This window comes from Giraffa tippelskirchi, chromosome 11 (assembly GCF_054371585.1).
Source record: "Giraffa tippelskirchi isolate mGirTip1 chromosome 11, T2T-mGirTip1v1.2.pri, whole genome shotgun sequence".
Classification (NCBI taxonomy): Eukaryota; Metazoa; Chordata; class Mammalia; order Artiodactyla; family Giraffidae; genus Giraffa; species Giraffa tippelskirchi.
This window is the reverse complement of record NC_137285.1, coordinates 3,549,778-3,570,092: the sequence shown is the minus strand read 5'-3', so window position 1 is coordinate 3,570,092 and position 20,315 is coordinate 3,549,778. Positions and strand designations below refer to the sequence as shown.

The 20,315-nt window shown below is 61.3% G+C and overlaps 2 protein-coding genes and 1 long non-coding RNA gene across 10 annotated transcripts in view; 1 reads left to right on the top strand and 2 right to left on the bottom strand.

The window, feature by feature from the left end:
• Positions 1 to 682: 682 nt before the first annotated feature.
• On the bottom strand, positions 683 to 5,157 carry CASTOR1 (cytosolic arginine sensor for mTORC1 subunit 1). Of its 4 annotated transcripts, none has more exons than XM_081542589.1 (9): positions 4,911 to 5,157; positions 4,270 to 4,340; positions 2,878 to 3,065; positions 2,638 to 2,770; positions 2,239 to 2,362; positions 1,686 to 1,799; positions 1,462 to 1,544; positions 1,282 to 1,376; positions 683 to 1,193 (listed from the first exon to the last, which is right to left on the bottom strand). In XM_081542589.1, exons 1-9 carry the CDS (start codon positions 5,021 to 5,023, stop codon positions 1,125 to 1,127), a joined length of 990 nt encoding a protein of 329 aa, XP_081398715.1. In that variant the 5' UTR covers positions 5,024 to 5,157; the 3' UTR covers positions 683 to 1,124. The 4 variants fall into 4 exon arrangements, with proteins under 4 accessions (XP_081398715.1, XP_081398718.1, XP_081398716.1 ...); XM_081542592.1 differs by having other exon boundaries at positions 2,239 to 2,365; positions 4,911 to 5,056; XM_081542590.1 differs by lacking the exon at positions 4,911 to 5,157 and adding an exon at positions 4,644 to 4,707 and having other exon boundaries at positions 2,239 to 2,365.
• A 2,285-nt stretch (positions 5,158 to 7,442) lies between these two features.
• Positions 7,443 to 20,315, bottom strand: part of TBC1D10A (TBC1 domain family member 10A) — a 28,841-nt gene continuing 15,968 nt past the window's right edge. Inside the window, exons 2-9 of one of the 5 annotated variants that reach the window (XM_081542586.1) lie at positions 18,262 to 18,382; positions 14,130 to 14,237; positions 10,704 to 10,810; positions 9,988 to 10,102; positions 9,836 to 9,901; positions 9,009 to 9,198; positions 8,730 to 8,884; positions 7,443 to 8,238 (exon numbers count right to left, since the gene is read on the bottom strand). In XM_081542586.1, coding sequence (XP_081398712.1) covers positions 7,777 to 8,238; positions 8,730 to 8,884; positions 9,009 to 9,198; positions 9,836 to 9,901; positions 9,988 to 10,102; positions 10,704 to 10,810; positions 14,130 to 14,237; positions 18,262 to 18,382 — 1,324 coding nt within the window. In that variant the 3' untranslated portion in view covers positions 7,443 to 7,776. Of the gene's footprint in view, positions 8,239 to 8,729; positions 9,199 to 9,835; positions 9,902 to 9,987; positions 10,103 to 10,703; positions 10,811 to 14,129; positions 14,238 to 14,557; positions 14,701 to 18,261; positions 18,383 to 20,315 lie in introns of those variants that run through there. The other 4 variants (XM_081542584.1, XM_081542588.1, XM_081542583.1 and 1 more) reach the window with 4 other exon arrangements.
• Positions 9,423 to 11,567, top strand: LOC145526578 (uncharacterized). The gene is made up of 3 exons (XR_014068999.1): positions 9,423 to 10,269; positions 10,494 to 11,124; positions 11,226 to 11,567. It is a non-coding gene; the product is annotated as an uncharacterized LOC145526578 (long non-coding RNA).

The following is a 20,315-nucleotide window of genomic DNA, read 5'->3' as shown; positions in this document are numbered from 1 at the left end:
TGTAGGGCCCCACCGGGTCGCAGCGGAATCCCAGCCCGCGGAATGGGGAGGTGGCCCCATGGCGACAGGAAACCTGGACCCAGGTTTGTGGAGCCTCTGGCCACAGAGGCTCGGGGGGGCCTCCGGTCCCCTGTCCCGTCTGCGTGACCGGGCCAAGCTCAAGCCCAGCGCGGACTCAGTTGCCCACTCTGGCCAGCCCCTCCCAGCACTGCTCCGGGAAAGCCCTGGGGACAAGAACTGACAGCTCCCAGGAGCGATGGCCAGAACTCAGGCGTGGTCCAAAAGAAAGCCGACGGCAGGCCAGCCATGGCCAAGGTGGCAGGGGGTGCGGGGTATGGGACCCACCCCAACCCCGGACAGGAGGGTCTGGGAGCCTCTGCTCTGAACCTTCTGGGCTGTTCAGACCCAGAAAGGAATGAAGAGGGAGTCGGGACCTCAGAGCCAGGCAGCCCTGGCCGGGAATCACATGGCCCTGGCTTAGGTCACTGCATCTGCTGGCGCTCCAGTCACTTTGTCTTAAGAACAGGGGCGACAGCTCTCGAGGTGAGAACTGAGGGAGGTAGAGGTGAGCCCCGCCCAGAGCCGGCTGCATGAGTTGGAGTGGGAGAGGGGCGTGGTCCAGGACCCCAGGCAGCAACCCCATGGCTGAGGCTCCGATGACCCCAAGGACCACAACCCGGCCTGCTCACTATAAGCTCTTTATTAAGTTGATTTAAACAGGAGAGAGAAAGAAAAAGAGGTGTAAAAATACTTTTCTTAGAGGCCCCAGGACGGGAAGGCACGGTCAGAACTCCTTTGCTGGGTCAGGCAACCCAGCCGGGGGCGGCGCTGAGAGGGGGGAGGCTCAGGCCTCAGGCAGGGAATCTGCAAACCCCGAGGCCCCACAGGGAGTGATGGGTTGAGGGCTTCCTGGAGGAAGCCCCAAGCACCACGTCCCTTGCATTGGGCAGACACGCGGTGGCCACGTTGAGAACCGGCGTCTGCTCGCAGCTTACATACACAGAGCGGAAGGAGGGGGCCCCCCGGTGGGAACGTCCCAGAGCTTGAGCACACAGCTTCGAGAAGTCTCTGGAAGCCAGAGGGCAAGGGGAGAACCCGGAGGCTGCTGTTGCTCCCCCGGAGCCTCAGGAGCCCAGGCCCTCCTGCCGGCGCTGGAGAACCTCGATGACGCTGCCGATGCCGTCCTCAGGCACCTGCGGGCCAGCAGGCACAGGGAGGCATCAGGGCCGCCCCGCCCCCTCCCTCTCCCTCCAGGGCCCCCTCCCCAGCCGGCTGGCTCACCAAGGCATGGTCAAAGTTGAAGGTGCTGATGTAGTAGGCGGAGATGTCGGCTGCAGCCAGGGGGCCGGCGATCTGGGCCACGATCCCACACTCATCTGAGGGTGGAGGAGGGGCTGTGTGGGTCACCCCGGTCCCCACCCCCCGCCCCCCCAGGCCCCCGACACAAGGCGCGGCCCTCACCGAAGCCCAGGGGCTGTCCGCCGATGCGCACCATCCTCCACAGCTCGCCAGAGGAGCTGGTCAGCAGCAGGTCACTGGGGAACCTGGGGTGGCAGGAGGGCAGTGGGCAGGGGCATCCCCGCCGTGAGCCCCTGGAGGAGCTCAGCCTGCTGACCTCAGTGTCAGAAGCTCTAGCTCCCCCCTCCCGAGGGCCTATTTGCCACCTGGGGTCAGGGGTCACTTACTTTTTCTGCGTCTCAGCATCCATGACAATGGAGATGTAGCCCTCGATGAGGGAGAAGGCAAAGAAAGTGATGGAGCTGGATCCGGGCCCGCCAGAGGCTGCCTCCCTCGGGGGACTGGGGAGGAGGGGAGGCTCAGGTGCTCTGCCAGCTCCACCTCCCAGTTGGGCTCCACACCCTCGAAGGGGCTGGCACAGGGGCCCCTGGGCAGACCCTCCTGTTCCCCTGCCCTCCTCGTCTGAGGGCCCTGACCTGCTGCTATGGCTGGGGACGGGAGAGGATGACGAACCCTGAGTGTCACAAAGAGGACCCCAGGTCCAGAGGGCCTAACCAGGGCATAGCTCGGGTGCCCCTGCCCACGGCAGGGTGGGGAGGGGGCTCCAGCTGTGGCTTCGGAACCTTGCCTGGACCTCAGTGCAGGGCACAGGGGTGTCGCAGGTGGCCGGGAACCCTAGCCACGGAACAGGGCACCGAACCACAGAACCCAGGGGTGGGCAGAAGGTGGTGGGAAGGAGCTCGGGAACAAGGTGTAAGGACCAATGCCAACGAGGCCCACCTATGCGAATAGAAGAGGACGTCGATGAGGGTGGTGGCGATGGCTGGCAGAGTCTCGGGGTCCAGCGTGAGGACGCAGAATCGGTTCTGTGGGCTCTGGATGGGGTGCACCGTGGGGCTGGGCCCTGCTGGGGAGGGACCAGATGGTGGCCGGGGTGAAAGGGAGACTGTGGGCTGGGGCGCCCCCTGGTGGCCAGCAAGACAGAGACAGCCTGGGCTGGGAGTAGGGTCAGGCAGCACCTGCAGGAAGCTGCCTGGGTTCTCCCGGCCCCCTCTGGCGAGGAGGGGGGTCCGTGTCAGCTGGTCTCCCCAAACCCACAGCCCCACCTGCACAAGGGAAGGGCCCCCGGTGGGAAGAGGAGCCCCCGCCGAGGCCCGGGTGTCGGAGGGCGGCCCTCACCATGCTGGGCACGGGGAAAGCCGTTGCTGGAATCGTCCCTGGCAACCGGCACAGGCTCCCCGCCCACCTCTCGGTAAATGTCGAACTCCCGAGCCAGCGTGTGGATCACCACGGACAGGTCCTGCTCCCGCACCTGGGCCACGAGAGGCACAAGGTGTGGGTTCCCAGGCACCCAGGCCCACCCTGCCCCGCCCCCCTCCTTCGCCCCGCCCCCTCACCTAGCGCCCGCGGGAAACCCACCAGGATGAAGTCTGTCTGGTAGGTGGACAGCATCAGCACCGACACGTGGTGCTCCGCCAGCGGTGCGATGACCGAGCGGGCGATCTTGGTGACCCCGGCAGCCTGTACTGCCGCGCCGCTGGGGGACGACACGTTCAGCACCAGCCATGTGGCTTCGGCCACTTGCAGGAACTCGGATGGCGGCAGCTCTGTGGGGCAGGGGACACAGGCCCGGTTAGGGCCTACAAGGCTGGCCCCTGCCCTCAGTTTCCCTGTCTGAGCCTTACGGGGAGCTCTACCAAGGTCAGGTCAGGTCTGGAGACTGGAGCTGTCTTCCTCCCCCAAGTTCTGCTCCTGAGACCTGCATGTCTGCAAGGACTGAGAGGTGCTTCAGGTGTTGGCCTGTCAGGGATTGAAACTTCCCAGTTAGGATCGGAGCTCCGAATTCAGACAGAGCTGGGTTCCAATCCCAGCCTCACCATCTACTTTCTGTTGACCTGGGGCAAATGATTTAACTTCTCTGAGCCTCAGTTTCCTCTTCTGTAAAATGGGATGACAGTATGGACCTCAAGACAAGTGTTCTGTGGGCGAACAGAGGCCTTATACCACGTATCACCACCAGGGGGAGCCAGCAGACCAAGTTGGCTAGGGGATGCCCTTTACTCTGAGCAGATCCAAACTTTCCTGCTGCACAAATAGGGAAACTAAGGCCTGAAGCTGCGCTATGTCTGCCGATGAAGCCCCAGTGGTCTGGCCTGAGACTCCAGGCCTGTCAGCATGGGCCAGGCTGGCAGGAGTAGGGAAGCAGATGTCAGCTGCAGGGATCAGGGAACGGACCAGGCTGGCGTCCAGTCCGGAGCAGGGGCCACGGCCAGGGTGGCTGCTAATTGCCCAAGCACAGCTAAGAGGCCTGCCAGGACCCTGCCCTGGGCTGGCTGCCTGCTCCCCCTGCAATCCTTCCCCAACCCTCTCAGACTCCTGGAGCCGCCAGACCAGTTGGGGAGGGGGCGACAAACACCAGGTAAGAGAGAGGTCAGTGGGGGGGAATAACGCCGGGGGTGGGGTGGGGTGGTGAAACAGTCACAGGAACCCGATTCCTGCCCCAGAACTGTAATTGAGGCCCTGCTGGCCGGCTATTGGCTGCTAACCGCCCTTCACACACAGCCCCGTTTATAAAGCCCTCGAGGGACCGTATTAGATCAGAGCCGTAACTATTCCATTTTACGTAAGAGGGAACAAACAGCTCAGAGAGGGGAAGTGACTTGCTTAAGGGCACACAGCCAGTGAAAAGCGGGAATGGATTCGAACCCAGAGCCATCTGCCTTCCAGGCCCCCAGCTCTCGCGACCATGGATCCTAGCGTTCGGTGAGCGCAGTCTCCTCCCTTACGCCCCCTCCCCGGCCCAGCCCCCACCTTTGAAGCCCTCCTCGTCCACCATGAGCGTGTAATCCTCGGGGGTCTCCGTCAGGCTGAAGAACTGGCACCTGGTCGGGGGCGGGGGGCACCTTCAGCCTGGGTGGGGCGGAGGGGGCGGGCAGACCCCGGCCGGGCGCCTCCCTGCCCCCGCGAGCCTGTCTTCTCCCCAGGACAGTGGGGTGTGTGCCCCGTTTCCAGAACTGCGAACTGCTTTCCGCCTCCCCGACCTGCACGCCGCGACACGAGGAGAGGCTCGCCCGCGGCTACACACCCAGGCCGGCGAACCTTGAGCCCTCTAGCCCAGCCCCTCCGACCCGACGGGAGGCAACTGGAGAAAGTTCTGCGCAGTCGCCAGGAAAGAATGCCCCCACCTGACACCGCTAGAGTTAAGGCCGGACCATCCCGGGCTGCCTGCGCCTTAACCGGCCCTGGGAGGGGGCCTCACGGGGCCGGATAGGCGGCGGTCCCGGGGCGGCTAGGCCCAGGCCGGATGGCGGCCGGGGGCGGGGGAGGGAGGAGGGAAGGGAGGGCTCTCCCCGCCGGCTCCCGCCGGCCCCACCACGCTCCTCTTCTCCCGACCCCGTCCCAGGGCGACCGTGAAGCCCACCCCCATCTGTGCCGCGAACCCGGGCGCGCACCGGCTTCGGCGGGGCAGGAAGAGCAGCTTGATGAGCGGGTGGGTGTAGAGCCAGAGACCGGGACGGGCGAGGCTCAGCACCCGCACCCGGTGCTCTAGGATGTGCAGCTCCATCGCGGCCCGCGCGGACCCGACCCCGCTGCCCACGGGGCCCAGGCCGTGCCGGGGGCGGGTCGCTGGGGGCGGGGCCGGGGGGCTTAAAGGAGCCGCGGCGCGGCCGCGCGCGCCGCCAGCGACGCCAGCTCCCCGAAGGCCACGCTGTGCGGGCCGGGCGGCCAATCCAGGGTGGCCACGCCTCCTTCTAGCGCCCGAGCCTCACTCCGCTGCGTCCAGCCCGCCCCACCCGCCCCTGCTGGCTCCGCCCCACCGGCCTGGACTCGGGAATCACCCGCTGACCCCACCCCCGTCGAGTCCTGCTGCGGGGGGGACCCGGCCGCGCCTCGCCCCATCTCAGGGCTCCGCGCTTTCCGTAGGACGCCCGCTGCGCTGGGGTCCCGAGCCGGCAGAGACTGGGAGTCATATCTGTCCTTGGGCCTTAGAATTAATTTCGCTGAGCCTTGGAGGCGCGCCAGGGACAGAACGCAGCCCACCAACTCCTGGAACGTGCGAGGGGCGGGGCCCGCTGCCGCAGCCTACACAGGCAGCCGTGTGGTTCTCGGCCTTGAGAGCGTCCAGGTGCCTTGCCCCTCCTTCCTGTCGTGGCTCAGCGTGGGGCAGGGCCACCAGAACAGGCAGGGGTGGCGGGGACGAAAGTCCCCCAGCGAGGGCTGCCCGGGACTAGTTTTGACACATACCCTCCCTGCTTCTTGAGCCCCGTGAGTGGACCGACAAGGTGAAGCTTGACCTGGACTTAGTGGCTCCAACATCTCTCACCCAGCTTCCAGAGCAGAAGGGAGGGCCCCAGCCGTTCTCTGAGCAGCATGTGTTGGGGAGGGGCTGAAGGCCACCAGGCTGAACACTTGTTTGGGCCAGAAATGCCCAACCTTTGGGGGAACAGGGCCAGGCATCTGGGGCTCACTGGGCCCTCGGTTCTCCGCTGAGACATAAGGCTGCAGTCATGAGCAGGGCTGATGTGGCCTAAGCATACCTAAACATGCTTCGTGCCCGAGGAGGCCCCCGGCACTGGCAGACGCCCCAGATCTGAGGCTGGTGAGTACCAGCTTGGGCTCGTCTCAACATCAGGGCTGGGCTCCGCTCAGGCGTCCTCAGGTCTAGAGACCCCAGCGCTGCGCAGGCACGGGCACATGTAGGCTGGCTCCGCAGGACAGAATGTGCTCCAGGGGCCCTTGTCTGGCCCTGGCATCCTCAGGCCCCACCAAGGCTCTGGATCAAACAGGTCAGAGCAGGACTCAGGTCTGATTGGGACCCAGCAGGTCTGAGCAGGCCTCCTGCCCGCTCGGCAGCCTTTACGGTAGGTGGATGGGCGTGGGGCGGCACCTGCCCTCACTTGACTCCCCGGCTCAGTGGGTCCCCACGGCACACTGCAGCCACCGCATTCTGGCCAGTCCCTTGGAGGGCTGGGGGAGGGGAGTGTCCTCGGAGGCTGAGCCCTCCTCTCAGGGGCAGGTGGCATAGGAAGCCACAGCAGGGGAGCGGCGGGAGGGGAGAAGTAGGTGGTTTGCCCTGGAAAGTTCATGTGACCCTTGACCTCCTCAGCCTCAGTATCCCCGGTTCTACCAGAACAGGACATCCCAGGCCAAGGCCGTGGCCCTGCGATGCCGTGGCCCTGCGATGCCTAAACGCTCCCAGGGAGGCTCTGCTCCTCCCTCCCTCTCCGGCCGGCCGGCCCAGCCTGGTGGCCTGCCAGGAACAGCCACTATTGTTTGACTGGAAAAGCTGCTTCCTCAGCAGAAGGGGGGCCTCTCCCAGGGACACCCTGTTCTCACCCTTGCTGGTCACCACACTGCCTGCCTGGGTCCTCAATGCAGAGTCAGGTCACCCTAGTCAGGAGAGGTAGCAAGGGGCTCTGGGTCCCAATCTGGATCAGCTTCTCCTCTCCCGCTCAGCTCCTCTGCTTCCTCCTCTGTAAGACGGGGACAGGGATGAAGCCCACCCAGTCATCAGCCAGCCAGCCCAGCCTGGCATGTGCTCAGCTCGGTAAGCAGCCAGCGGGTGCCTCATATCACAGATTCAGACTTCGCCCTGCACCCCTCTAACTTGGATGGAGGCCTGGGCTGAGCACGGGGGGGGGGCAGTTCTTCACAATCACCCACCCTTGGCACCAGCACCCAGCCCAGAACGAGTACCTTACTGGGGTCCAAAGTGGCATCCAGGCCAGCCCCTGGGGGAGGAGGACTCCGGAAGGACTTACAGAGCCCCTCCCCTCTGTGATGGGCAGGGACCAAGGCCTGGGGAGCAGGTCCTGCTCTGCCTTAGCCCTGGTGACCCTCACCCATGGCAGGCGGTGGTCATGGGGCAGGGGGGATGCAGCAGGGGAAATTGGGGCCAGGAGGGGGAGCTATGTAGGGTGTGGAGGAGAGATGCTGAGCCTGAGGGGTGGCACCCCCTTCCCAGTCCCAAGCTGGGCACCAGCTCTCTACACAAGCCTGTTTATTTCTGTACAAAACCATGTTTCTATTTTACACAAAGAACTGCCCCCCCCACCCACATCAGTGCCCTGGCCCTGGGGAGCATCCCCCCAGGAGGGGCTGAGTGAGGCCCCACCCATCGGCCCTCACTTCTGCCTGCCCCATCTGGGCTGGCCCGAGCCCCGCTCTGGAGAAAATAAATAAGGAGACTCAGGCAGAATCTGTGCTGGGCCAGCCAGACTCTCTGCCACCCGGGGCCGGGTGGGCGGGCCCTGGAGTGTCAGTCAGTGAACCGTGTGGTGTGTGGAGACCCCAGCCCAGGGGCCTGAGCTGCCAGGGTTACAAGTAGGTGTCCTCACTCTCCTGGGACGTCAGGCTCTCCCGGGAGCGGTGGTGGGCTGAGTCCTGGGGAGCCAAGTCCTGGGGGGCCGGGTCCTTCGGGGGCACATCCTGTGGGGGAGATGCGTCTCCCGCGGCGGCCGCTGCCTTGGCTTGACTTGGGGCAGGGGGCCGGTCTTGCTGCCCACTCTCCTTCGCCGGCTTCCGCAGCTCCCTCTGGACCTGCTTGGATGTCTTGGATTTGCCTTTGGAGCCAGAGAGGGGGGCGTCTGGGGGCAGGCGGATGGACGGTGAGGGCTGCAGGCTGGGCCACGGGCCCGGCTCTGCCTCCAGGATGGCCTTGGCGCCGTGCAGCCTGGGCGGGGAGGGGCACTGCAGCTCCCCCCGCGTCTCCTGCCAGCGCCGCAGCTGGATGAGGTGCTCGCGCTCGATCTGGCGCTCCGTCACTGGCAGCTCCACCACCTGTGGGGCGGCGACAGGCGGGGGGGCGTCAGGAAGAGCTGTCCCCTTCTGCCTCCCAGTCCGGGCCATGCGGGCTGGCCACAGGATGGTGGTCACAAGCCCCAGAGTGAGTGCCAGGAGAGCCAGGCCCCTGAGGCCCACCGCCTCAGAGGAGGAAGCCATGAGTCCGCCTGCCTACCTGTGTATCCTCTCACTACAGCCCCACAGAGACAAAAATCCACGAGAGAGAAAAACGGGAAAATAAAGCCAAGGCTGTGATGGGTGGGGGACTGCACCTACTCTCATTCCCTCTAGGTGGATCTGGGCCTCTCTGTGCCCCCTCTTCTTGTTCAGACAGAAGGACGAGGTCTGTCCACACTGTCCTGGGCTGCTGAGCACAAGGCCGCAGACCCCCCACCAGGGCCCTCAGCCTCCCCCTCCCTCCGGTGGTGAGGGGCAGGGGTGACCGTCAGTCCCCCCTTCTCCGGTGCGAGGGGCAGGGGTGGCCATACCTCCTGGACCAGGAAGGCCTCCTGCATGACCTTGGGGCTGAGGCTCCGCAGCCGCTCGATGGTCTCGTACTGGCCTTGGCAGGCTTTGACCTTCTCGGGGGAGCCCAGCGCGTGCTTCAGCAGCACCAGGCCCACCCGGAAGATGATCTTGACTCCTGCACAGGGGAGCGGGCAGTGAGTGCAGGTGGTGGGGGCTGCTCTGGGGAGTTTCTCTGAAAACAGAGGCCCCCCGTGAACTGGACTGGTGGCAGGGGTGCTGCCCCGAGCCCAGCCCAGTACCTTCGCAGAAGAACATGTCCCAGACTCGCAGCACGGAGCTCCAGGGCAAGGTGCGTGAGAAGGCACACATGAACCACTCGGTCATGTAGAGCAGCGGGTCGATCTTCTGCTGGCTGAGGTGCCTGTGGGCCACGGGAGACACCTTCTGCAGCAGCGAGAAGAGGATCGCCCCGTCCAGCTGGATGGCCTCCTGGGGGACAGTGAAGCCGCAGGGCCGTGACCGAGGGCCCGCGGCAGCCAGGGCGGCCCCAGCTCCAGGCAGGCGGCCCCTGGCTCCTCCAGCGGCTCATGCTGCAGGGTGCCAAGCTCCTGCCGGTGCTGGGGTGCGATGATAAGCACACCAGGCACAGCTAGTCCCCCTCCCTGAGCGTGTCGTGCGGAGAGGCAGACACACACGCACACAGAAGGGAGCAGAGGGAGGGAGGGGGCTGAGTGCCCAGGGCAGGAACAAGACCCTGGGGGGCGTGTGCCGGAGGCCCCACCTGTCAGGATCAAGGAAAGCTCCGATGGGCTGAAGGGGAAAGAAGGGTTATCAGAGGAAGGAAGGGGTGGAGGATTAAGCCTATTGGAAGGCCACGGCAGGAGGAGCGTGGTGCCTTGGAGGAGCAGCCACAGGGAGGCAGAGGTGGAGGAAGTGTGGAAGTGGGAGGCCAGAGCCCAGGAGCCTTGACCCTGGCAGCCTGGGGACTCTAGCCTCAGGCAACAGGAGTCCGGGAAGGAAGGACTTCCACGGGCACAGGGACGGCTGAGTTAAGGCCTGGAGAGGCCACAAAGGTGTCAGGTCTGGGGTGGGTCTCAGGCCAGGGCCCAGGGTGGTAAGCACTCACCAGCTTCTCACTGTAGTAGCCGGGCAGGTACTTCTCACAGATCTGCACCAGGCACCAGAAGGCTTGCTGTGGGCAGGAGAGACGTGAGGCCTGATGTTGGGTGTTCCCCGGCCATCTGCCTGCCCGCCCGCCCGCCTGCGGCCTGGGGGTACCTCGGCGGGCATGTGCATGAGCAGCACGGCGGCGATGGGCGCCTGGGCCTGGCAGTAGCCCTCCTCGGGTCGGTACAGTGTGTAGGCCTTCAGCACCCGGAACAGGTCCTGCTGGCTGCAGAGAGGCGAGCGGGGAAGGGCTGACAGGTGGGACTTGGCCACCCACAGGCCTCACCTGCGCCCCAGTGGACCAGATCTGACTCAGAGGCTGCATTTCCCTGCAGACTGTGGTCACCGAGGGCTCAGTCTCCCACTGCAGCCCCCTGCACCCTCCTTTGACAGGTGAGGGTGGAGGCTCAAAAAGAAAGCGGGGGGCAGGGCTGGGGCAGGACATCCGGGCCCCTGCCTTGGCAGCTGTGGCCCCTTGGCCAGGCCAGCCCCGTCCCAGGTCTGTCTTGGTCCCGGCCCTGGCCACCACGTCTCTCCTCTCCTGCATACCTTGTACCCACCCAGCTCTCTCCAGCTTTCTTTCTCCCCACTCGATCTGTGCATTTTCCTGTTTCCAGAGGAAGGCCAGGCCAGGCGAGCCTAGCACTCTGGGGAGTACAGGATGAAGCTGCCCCAGACCTAAGAGGACCCATCAGACTCAGACCAAAGAGGGAACTAACAGTGCCATCAGGACCCTCCAGCTTCCGGGACCCCCAACGTGCCCCCACATTCATTTTACCTCCTCTCTCTGAGGGAAAGGGACAGCCCACAAGGCCCAGCCTGCTCACCCGTGGCCCCCCCGGGACACAAACATCTCGTGGAAAGGGAACTGCCGGTGCAGGTCACGCTCAATCACATCCAGCCACTTGGGGTCCCCAGGGGACATGTCCAGCTCCTGGAAGCAAGGTCAAGAGCGTCTCTTAGGAGTTAGGGATGGCTGGGAGGATATCACTGTCCCAGGTTGTGGAGGAGGCCCCATCACCAGGGACAATGTCCACCCGATCCCATCCTGACTGGGCCTCCCCGAGGACAAGTCAGGAAGCTTGGGCGGGGCAGAGACGAGTCCTGCAAACCCTGAGGGGCTACCTAGGCTCCAGGAGGAAGACCCACGTGGGTAAGAGGGCCTGACATAGCTGTGGCTTGAGATGACTCAAACACCTTGTTACCCCCTGAAGATGGAAGGCAACTTGGAAGGAACGACTCCCACCTGTGAGCACCGCCCTGAGCCCCGCTTGAGATGGCACATGTGGGCCTCGCTGACTGTTCTCCTCAGCCCCCCAAAGACAGGTCCTATCATTTACTGTTCACAGGTGAGGAACTGAGGGTCAAAGAAAAACCACTTGCCTAATGCCTTGTGGCTAGAAAAATGGTGCAGCTGCGTCTGGAAGCCAGGGTGACTCAGAGCTGTCAACCCCAACTCCTGTGCTACCCACCTCCATGTACAAGCGGTGCCACCTATTCAGGAAGCGCGCACGCGTGTGTGTGTGTGTGTTCTGCTGCACTGAGCTATGTCATGACACCTGTTAAACCATTAGCCTCAGAGCCATCTCTGGGTGCTGGGGTTTCAGCAAATTTTTACTCTTTTCTTTGAACTACCATGAACATTTTTGCATGAGTTCCATTTATGAAAACAAAGCTACTACATAAAGAAAGATCTTTTCTCAATTATTTGAAATATCCTCTATCTTACTTGCTTGTTGGTTACAGGAGTATGTATTATTTGTCCAAACTCTGAACTGTGTGCTTAAGATCTGTGCACTTTACTTTATGTAAGTTCATACCTCAGCTTTCAAAACAGAAAGAAACAGCTCAGTGGAAAGGATGCCTGGAGGGCTGAGCAGGGAAGCAGACAGAGCCCTTGTTGTCTGCGTTTTGGGCAGTGCAAGGAGGGCCCCAGGAGGAAGGCTGGGTCCTCAGCAAACACATCAGTGGGTGTAGGCCCAGGCCCCTGCCCGGCAGGTGACTTCATACAAGTCTCTCTCCTTCTTTGCCCCTCAGTGGGGGTGTCCCAGGATTGAAATAAGGACCCTAGGGTGTCAGGTAACTTGACACAAGAGGGTAAACACTGAGACAAAAAGGTGATGGAGTGTTGGAGGCTGGAGGGTGGAGGGAGGGCCTGGGGTCTGGACAGTGGGCCCTGGAGCAGGCGCACAGCTAAAGACGCACACACACAACCTGTGTGCGTGCAACCCGCCTCGATGGGGCTGCCGGTGTTCCAGGCACCCTGCAGGTCAGGATGCTGTCCTGACCCTGGACAGTGTCTGAGTACAGTGCAGGTCTGCTTTTGTCAGGAAGGAAAGAAGGGTCCCACACATTCTCCTGAAGGTTCCACTGAGGTGCAGACCTGGGAACCCAAGGTTCCTAGAACATGCTCACTGGGTTCCTCAGCAGCTCACGGCACTCAGCCACACAGGGTCACCATCCCCCAGAAAGGGAAAGGTGCAGCTGAAGGGCCTGCAGGGAGAAAGGGTGCCGAGAGTCCAAGGCAGGTATGGGCCACTGGGGGTGAGGCAGCTCCCGCAGCCCCCTGGGGAGCCTGCAGGTGCTGGCGTCGTCATGAAGGGAAGCCAGAGAAGAAAACCAGCAAAGAAAAAGACTGGAAGGTCCTGTCCCGCCTGAGGAAGGAGGAAAAAGTGGCAAGCGCAGAGGAGGAGGAGCTGCTGGGGGTGTGGAGCCTGTGCTGACAGCTGAGGGTGGGGTCAGCGCGGGCCTGCGGGGGCAGGATTGCTGCACCACAGCCCCCTCGCGGCGCCCCTGCCTCTGGGCTCTTGTGCCCCCAGCAGCCAGAGGCAGCTTCTCTCCCTGTCCACTTCCTCCACCCCACAGACAGGCAGAGTCCCTCCTGCTGTGCTCACAACCCACTGTTCTGGCCCCCAGGCCTGCTTTGGGGCCCTGCCACTGAGCTTCAAAACATCATGAAGGGCTTTCTGGGCCTCCTCCCACAAGCAACCTTCAGACCCCACAGAGGTGGCTGACCCCTCTCGGGACGCACCACTTCCCAGACACACACAGCACACAGAGCTCTGCACTCCGCTGCTCCTCAGACGCGCTCATGTCTGCTAACTGGAGCCAGGAGGCTGACCGGGCCACCCGAGCTCCCCCGGCTCCCAGACTGCTCTGGCAGCCGAAGGTAACCTAGCGCCTTGGTGACGCTCCCACCCCTGAGCCTCCCACTCTGCCAGGAGGCTGCCCCCTAACATGGAAGAGAGGTAGCCGCAAGGAGGAAGACTCTGGAGCCAAGAGGCTGCCTGAGTGGGGCGTGATGTTGGTGCTCTGCGGGACAGCCCGATCCCTGATTCAGGCCTGCCTTCAGCCAGACACTCCACCAACCCCCCCCTCCCCGTCTCCTGGGCCACTCTCCCCACCTCTCGGTCTACAGCAGCAACTCCAGGAACAGGTTTGGTGGGAGAGGACTGTTCACTGAAGCATGAATTTTGTCAACAGGGAGCTGCTGACTGACAGCTCTCTCACTGCCTATCATCAGTCCCAAGGAAATACCCTGAGGCCTGGGGCCAAGTCTGGCAGGTGAGCTGGGGCAACCCCGGGAAAGCCAACTGACTCCCCGGGTTCCCTAGAGGAGCAGGCTGGAGGAGCAGCCTGGGCCAGGAGGGCCCCAAGAAGCCTCATGAATGGAGAGGTGTTCTTCACCTTGGCAATCGTGGGGCAGGGAGCAGCGGGAGGGGAAGGCGTGGCTGTCAGAGGGTACCCCATCTGATGCCTGACTGGCTTCTAAACTCTAAGGACACTGGTTAGGCTCTGCCACCCCCGGTATAGACAAGCCCATAAGCAACATGGGTGAACCATGTCTAGCTGCCTTGGATGAGGCAGGAGAAAGAGTAGAGAATGGGAAGTCAAAACGTGCTAGGGTCCTGTGACCCTGCTGGGTGGCCCCTGAAGGCCCAGAGCTCAGGCCCCAGGTGGTGAGGGAAGTGCTCTGAGTGTCCCTCCCAATAACCAAGAGCTGAGAGGTAGCCCACCAAGTCCAAGAGAGCAAACCTGGGCGGCTGTCAAGAGAAAGAGCTGGAACTGGGGGCTGCCAATCTGTCCACCCCACTGAGGCCTGCTCAGGGCTGGCGGAGCCCCCGGAGTCACAGACTGACCAGGCCTGGCAGTCGGCTCTGGAGGGGAGAGGTCCCCTGAGCACAGAGGATCACCGCCCCCGGAAGATGTCCAGAGACAAGGAAGGGAGGGCAGGGGAAGGAAGGGCAACTCACGTCAAACTTTCCAGGGTTCTGCTGCAGCTTCACCTTGCCTCCTGACAGGTACTGCCAAGCGCGGCCCCGCAAAGAAGGTGGGATGCCCTTCTGGCACCGCAGCCGGATCTGGAAGTCAAAGGGAGGCCGTGCCTGTGCATCTAGCCAGGCTGCCCACTGCCCCCTCCCCAGCCCCCAAGAGGCTGGTGCTCATCAGGCCTTCAGTGAGCACGGGGGCAAGAGCGGAACAGGGGGGAAAAGAGGACTTCACCCCGTTGATCCAACACTGCACCGGGTCTGCTGCCACCAGGTGATGGCAGTGGCCCTGTGTTCCCTGCTCCAGTGACAACATGGGGATTCTTGATGTCCACACAAGATTATGAATCCCCATCACCATTTTCTGAATCCAAACGGAACCAGACAAGTTAGAGGAGCCCCTGGGACATCACCAGGAAGGGATCTGCATGATGTGGGACATGGCTCAGCCACAGGGAAAGCAGCTCACAAGATGACCCAGAAGGTGCCCAGAGACATGGCCTGGGCACTTTCATGGGAGTGTTTAAGCAGCTGTGTGGCAGGATACATCCTGCCTAGAGAGGAAAGATCTCAGCAGAATTCAGGAGGAAGACGGGAGCCAATCAGAATGGTTCCCCCTTTGTTTGGTCAAGAATCCCCTCTGTTCTGCTCTCCTTGACCCCGAGCTCTCACGATTACCAGGCCGGGGCGGAGGCAGCTGGTCTGGGTGTGAGTCCTGATCCCAGGCTAAACTGGTGCCGGCCTTCCCCATCACGGGCTGGGAGAGGGGAAGGAGGAAGTGTCTGGGGAGCTCACGACCCAGAGCTAGTGCTCAATGCATACGCTTGTTCTCTTCAACGAAAAAAGGCTTCCACTGCCAAAACCTGGCTTGAGAAAGCATCATGTGTTTCACAGATGGAGAAACTGAGGCATAGAGTGGGGACAATATTAAGGTCACTCCATCAGGGACCACACCAACTCCCAGCCACAATGCACAGGCTGGAGGGCCAAGCCCTGGATGCTCACTTCTCAGGCCTCTCCAAGTCACATGGGGAGACGAGCTTCCTCTGGGCTTGAGGTGCCCTGATCATCCTCCTTGACCGCAAGGCCAAGAGTCAAGGAGACTGAGGGCAAAGGCAGAGGCACCATTCCTCTGGAAAGAGGGTGGGGGACTGTCCAGTGACACCACCCTCAGCCCCTGCACTGAGCAGCCTGGCCTGGGGTGGAGATGGGAGCTCAGGGCAGTGGGAAGTGGGCAGTGCCTGGATGATGAGTTTGAATCCAGCGCTGACCTCAGCCCATCACTTCTCATCAACTGTAAGATCAAAATGGTAACAACTATCAGAGGTGGTGCAGGGGGCACATGCCTAGCACGGGGCCTGACACGGTCGGTGTTAATAAACGATGGCTTCCTCTCTGCCCCTCCAATCCCGGGAAGACACCTGACACAGAGGCCCTGGGCCCCAGGCTCACACCTAACGCCCCTTCACCTGGAAACCCCCCCAGAGAGTCCCCTTGGAGGCTCTCCGAGGAGGGAGCACAAGAGGCCCGGGCTTCCTGATGACCAGCACAAACAACAGAAAACTTTCCAAGGGTCAAAGGGAGTCAAGAACCAGGAAGGAGACAGGCAGGCAGGCTGAGGTCAGTGGGGGAAGAGCAGAGTGGCTGGTCAGAGGAGCCAAGTCAGAGGAAGGGAGCAGAAGGGACTGGACTGACTCCGCAGACAGCTTCCCGCTGCTGTGGGACCAGGGTCTCCTGAAGGAAGCCGCGTGGTCTGGGCGGGCTTTGGCAAAGGGGTGCACCTGACCTGGAACCACAGGCCCTTCAGGCTCCCCAGGGCCAAGCTCAGCTGAGCCAGCCCCCACATATCATTGCAGCCCCACGACCCTCTGTCTGCTCAGGACGGAGGAGAGTCCCGGAACACCTTCAGTCCCCTAAGCTCTCAGAGCAGCCCGGCCTCACCCAGGCCCAAGGTGGGGGAGGTGGGGATGGAGAGCTGGGAATACAACCAGCTTCCTTGGTGGCTCAGTGGTAAAGAATCTGCCTGCAAACAGGAGATTCGGGTTCGATCCCCAGGTCAGGAAGATTGCCTGGAGGAGGAAATGGCAACCATTCCAGTATTCTTGCCTGGGAAATCCCATGGAGAGAAGAGCCTGGCGGGCTACAGTCCATGGGGTCACAAAGAGTCAGACACGACTGAGCAACTAACCTTCCCCCTCTGGCCTCTGGCATCCTCCTCAGCTCAGGGGTGCTGGATATGATAACCTCTTAGGGAGAGGCAGAGGTGGGGATGAGCAAGGGTAAAGCCAGAGAGAGTGCTCAGCAAACAGAAAGCCCAGAATTACCATTACCTGAGGTAAAGCCTTGGGAAAGGAGAGTTCTGATGACAACTGAGAGAAGCCACACCCAGCCTGCTGAGCTCAAGGAGGGCAGGGCAGACTTTGAGCAGAGCCCGACAGGGGAAGACAGCATCCCAACCAGAGCCCTGTCTCCCGCAGGGCCAAGCTGGGTCCCGGGGACTCAGGATCAGCACAGTGGGTCTGGAATCACTTCTGGGCACGGGTGTCATCCTTCCTGTGCCCCCACCTCCTGACCCAGCTGGCGCGGCAAGGCAGGGAGAGCTCCCGGGCCCGTGTGGCAGGAGACAAGCCGTGCGCTAGGGTCCCTGGGAGGGTGGAGTGCAGCCTCCTCTGGTGGCCCCGGCTGGGTGGGTAGTCCTGGTCTCTAACCACAGTGCCAGGGAAGCAAAGGGGAAGAGGAAGTGATGCTGGCTGCTCTGCGGAGAGGAGCTCCCCAAGGCTCCCCTCTGGAATCCCCATCCGTGAGGAGGCGGGTTAAGAATGCCACAGCCATCTCCCTGCCAGCCACGAGTCACCTCAGCAGACGGTGAGAAGAGCTGAAGCTCAGGGTAAAGGCCTGAGGGCTGAGGAAGCAGGAAAACAGACCCCAGAGTCAGGCAGGAAGCAGCTGGGCAACAGCTGCCTTAAAAAAGTATTTAAGTGAAATTTTTTCTAATAAGCAAAAAAGAAAAGCCCCAAAGTCCACATAGAACAGTAAGAAAGAGCCCCGGTCTGGGTGCACCTCTCTTCCCACGGGCACAGGGCTTTACAGGAGGAGCCTCACAACAGGACGCTCATTCCCACTTGAGCAGGGAAACTGAGGCTGGGGGGGAGAAGTGATTGCCCAAAATCACTCTGCTAGCCATGGGCATGGAGCGCGGGGGTTGTGTGGCTGGGCCCAAGGCCAAATGTGATCTTTGGTCCTGGGTTTCTGCTAAGCCCTGCAGCGGCTGTGCCAGCCTGGCCCAGACCAGCATGTCAGCTGATGATGCAGGCCAGTGCGGTCACTGTGCACTGGGGACTTGTGCAGAGAGACCCCGGCTGTGGGGCTGCGGACAGGCCTCCGCTCAGCCAGGGAGTAAGCAGACCCAGCTAAGGTGAACAAGAGTATCGACACACACCTGCGGTGGACAAGGACGCGTCTACAGTCGGCAGAGCTGGGGCCTGAATACAGCCCACCAGAAAAGGACCACAGGTATTTGCATTTTTATGAGACCATTAAACTGTGAAGTCACTTTTCCTTCTTTTTGCTTTGGCCAGGGGACAAGAGGGAACTCATCGAATTAATCTAGAGGGTAAAGAAGGCCCCTTATTGTGGTGGTGAAGCATGCAGGCACTAAAGTTAGACTCCTGGGTTCAAACTTTGACTCTGCAGTCAGTCATAAGTGGGGATACCACCACCACCAACCTCCCTGGGGTGCTGTAAGGATGACCCAGCTAAGTGCCCAGCACGCTGCGTCAATGTACATTAGCCACTATTAGTATATCAAGTCCTCCCCTAGGTGGTAGGCAGTAGTAAAGACTTGCCCCAGGAGCACTAGAGGAAAGCTGCCTGAAGGGCCTTCAGCTAAGAGCGGCTTTGAAGTTTGACACGAGGAAAGAATTCTGCGTGAGTCTGAAGTTATCTGGGAGGACCAAGTGAAACCCGGGCCCTGCCCGCCACCCAGCTGCTATCCCCATTTCCAAGCTGGTGGGGGAACAGCAGGCGGCTAGAGACCCTCCTGCTCCTCCGAGCTGACGCAGCCCCGTGCCTCCCCCACTGCAACTCCCAGCCCCAGGCCTAAGGCCAGGCCCCTCACCTTTTTGTGCTTCTTGGCCATCCACTTGTCCCAGTTGTTGAGCATGTCCAGCCACTTGGACTCCCTCTGCCTCAGCACCTCCAGGGGGACTTCCTCCAGCCTGTGGAGCAGAGGGCAGGGCCCGTCAGAGGTGCCAAGAGAAGCAAAGGCCCTGGCTGAGGCTCCAGTTGCCAGCCTGGTCAGTATGTGTCCTTCCCCTGCCCCTCATCCCTCCCGTTCCCTTCAGGCTGCTAACTCAGGAACCCCTTACAGACGCGAGGGAACACAACACCCTCCCTAGAAGGCACAGGCTGGAGAGACACTAGGTTCAAGCGCTCACTCCCCCATGTGTCAAGGGGCCAGGGGCCCGAGTACCTGCACCAAAGCACAGCATTCCCAGCCTGGATCTGTGCCGATAAACAAGCCTCTTCAGAGAACCAGCGGGCACGGTACAGAGCTAGATGGAAAACTAGTCAAACAAGTATAGGGATACCACGCTCACCTCTGCACTCTAACAAAACCAGTTACTCATGGTTTCCCCAATTACACCCTGGCCCTGTTCCCCTCTCAGCCTTTGCTCATGCCAGTCCCTTTGCAGGAACACACTCCAAGTTGTCTCTGCCTATCCAAATTCAAAATACACTTCAAAGCCCCGTCAGACACCACTCGAGTTTGCACATCTACGCATGGAGCAGCTCTCACAGTGATGCAGGAGGAGCTCTAGGGCCGGGGGTCTGGGTAGACTGTGGGCAACAGTCCTGTAACTAGAACAAGTCCCCGCCCTCACGGCACTGACATTCTACAAGCTCTGAACGCCCACGAGAGCTCGTGGGGAAACACCTCAGCTTGAAGACCTGCCCTGGGCAGCACTGAAGCAGTTGCAGCAGGCTGGGCGACACCCCTGGCTTAGAGGGTGCTTCGAGTGAGTGAGCTCCTTCCAAGGAGGGAGTCCCTGGAAGTTCCTGAGTTCACATAACCATGGGGCAAAGAGAAGAAGACTAGCATTTGACGGCTGCGTACTCTACATGTGCTTCCTTGTATTCAGCCTACAGAGCAATGCTGGTAAGAAAACATGAAAATAACGTGTCTGTGTCCTTCTCTGCACACACATACACACTCTCAGAATTATTTTTAAAGTAGTAGATTACGGATCTTTTACATTTCTTTCTTGTGCCTCCCCCCCTTTTTTTCCAATCAAAAAAGTACTGGCATTATTGGGAGGTGATACCCAGGAAGGGTATAATGCTTAGAGTCAAAACAGCAAATCAGTGGAAAAGCCTAGACTCAAATCCAAGTCAGATCATAGCCACGGGCTGCACCCAGCACTGCCTGACCTCCCAGAACGCAGCGCGGGGTGGAGGCTCTCAGAACAGGACACAGCGAGGTCAGGGTTTGGCCCAGGCCTTGAGTCTCTGATTCTCTTTCTACAGGAAGGAAATGCACTGCTAGAACTTTTACTGGTTGGACGAGCAGTGGGAGGGGCCCTGGCAGAGCAGAGCTCCCAGACACAAAGGGCAGGTCCTCTTCTTTGGGGGTTTTTATCTGGAGAACTGTGCAGGCCTGAGAGCGGCCCTGGAGCTGATTAGCCGAGGAGAGAAGACGGCCCCTCCACACAGGCCACCCGCCCACCCTCTCACCACCTGGAAGCAGAACCAGGGCACAAGGACCAGCTCCTTCCTATCCCTCCCCTCAGTAGAAAAGCAGAGACCACACCTTTAGATCAGGTAATCGACAAAGCAATGTATGCACATCTCCAGGCAGCCGCCCAACACCCAGGGAGCAGAAACCAAATGCCCAGCATCACAGGCTAGGTCGTCTCCCATCACTACAAAGCACTCACTCACACAAGTCAGGGGATGAGCCTTCTAGTTATCTAAACTAAAGGAGGTAGCCACACGGAGTCAACAGGAAGTTCTGGCAGCTATGGATGTGGATATATCTGATCCAACAGCCCCATTGAGCAGAAGAGAAAATGGAGGCTCATAAGAGAGCAAGGCTTTTGCCTGAGATTACCAGTTTCCAGAGAATTCCCATCTGATTAAATACATACCCATCTGACACCCTGACTCTAGTCT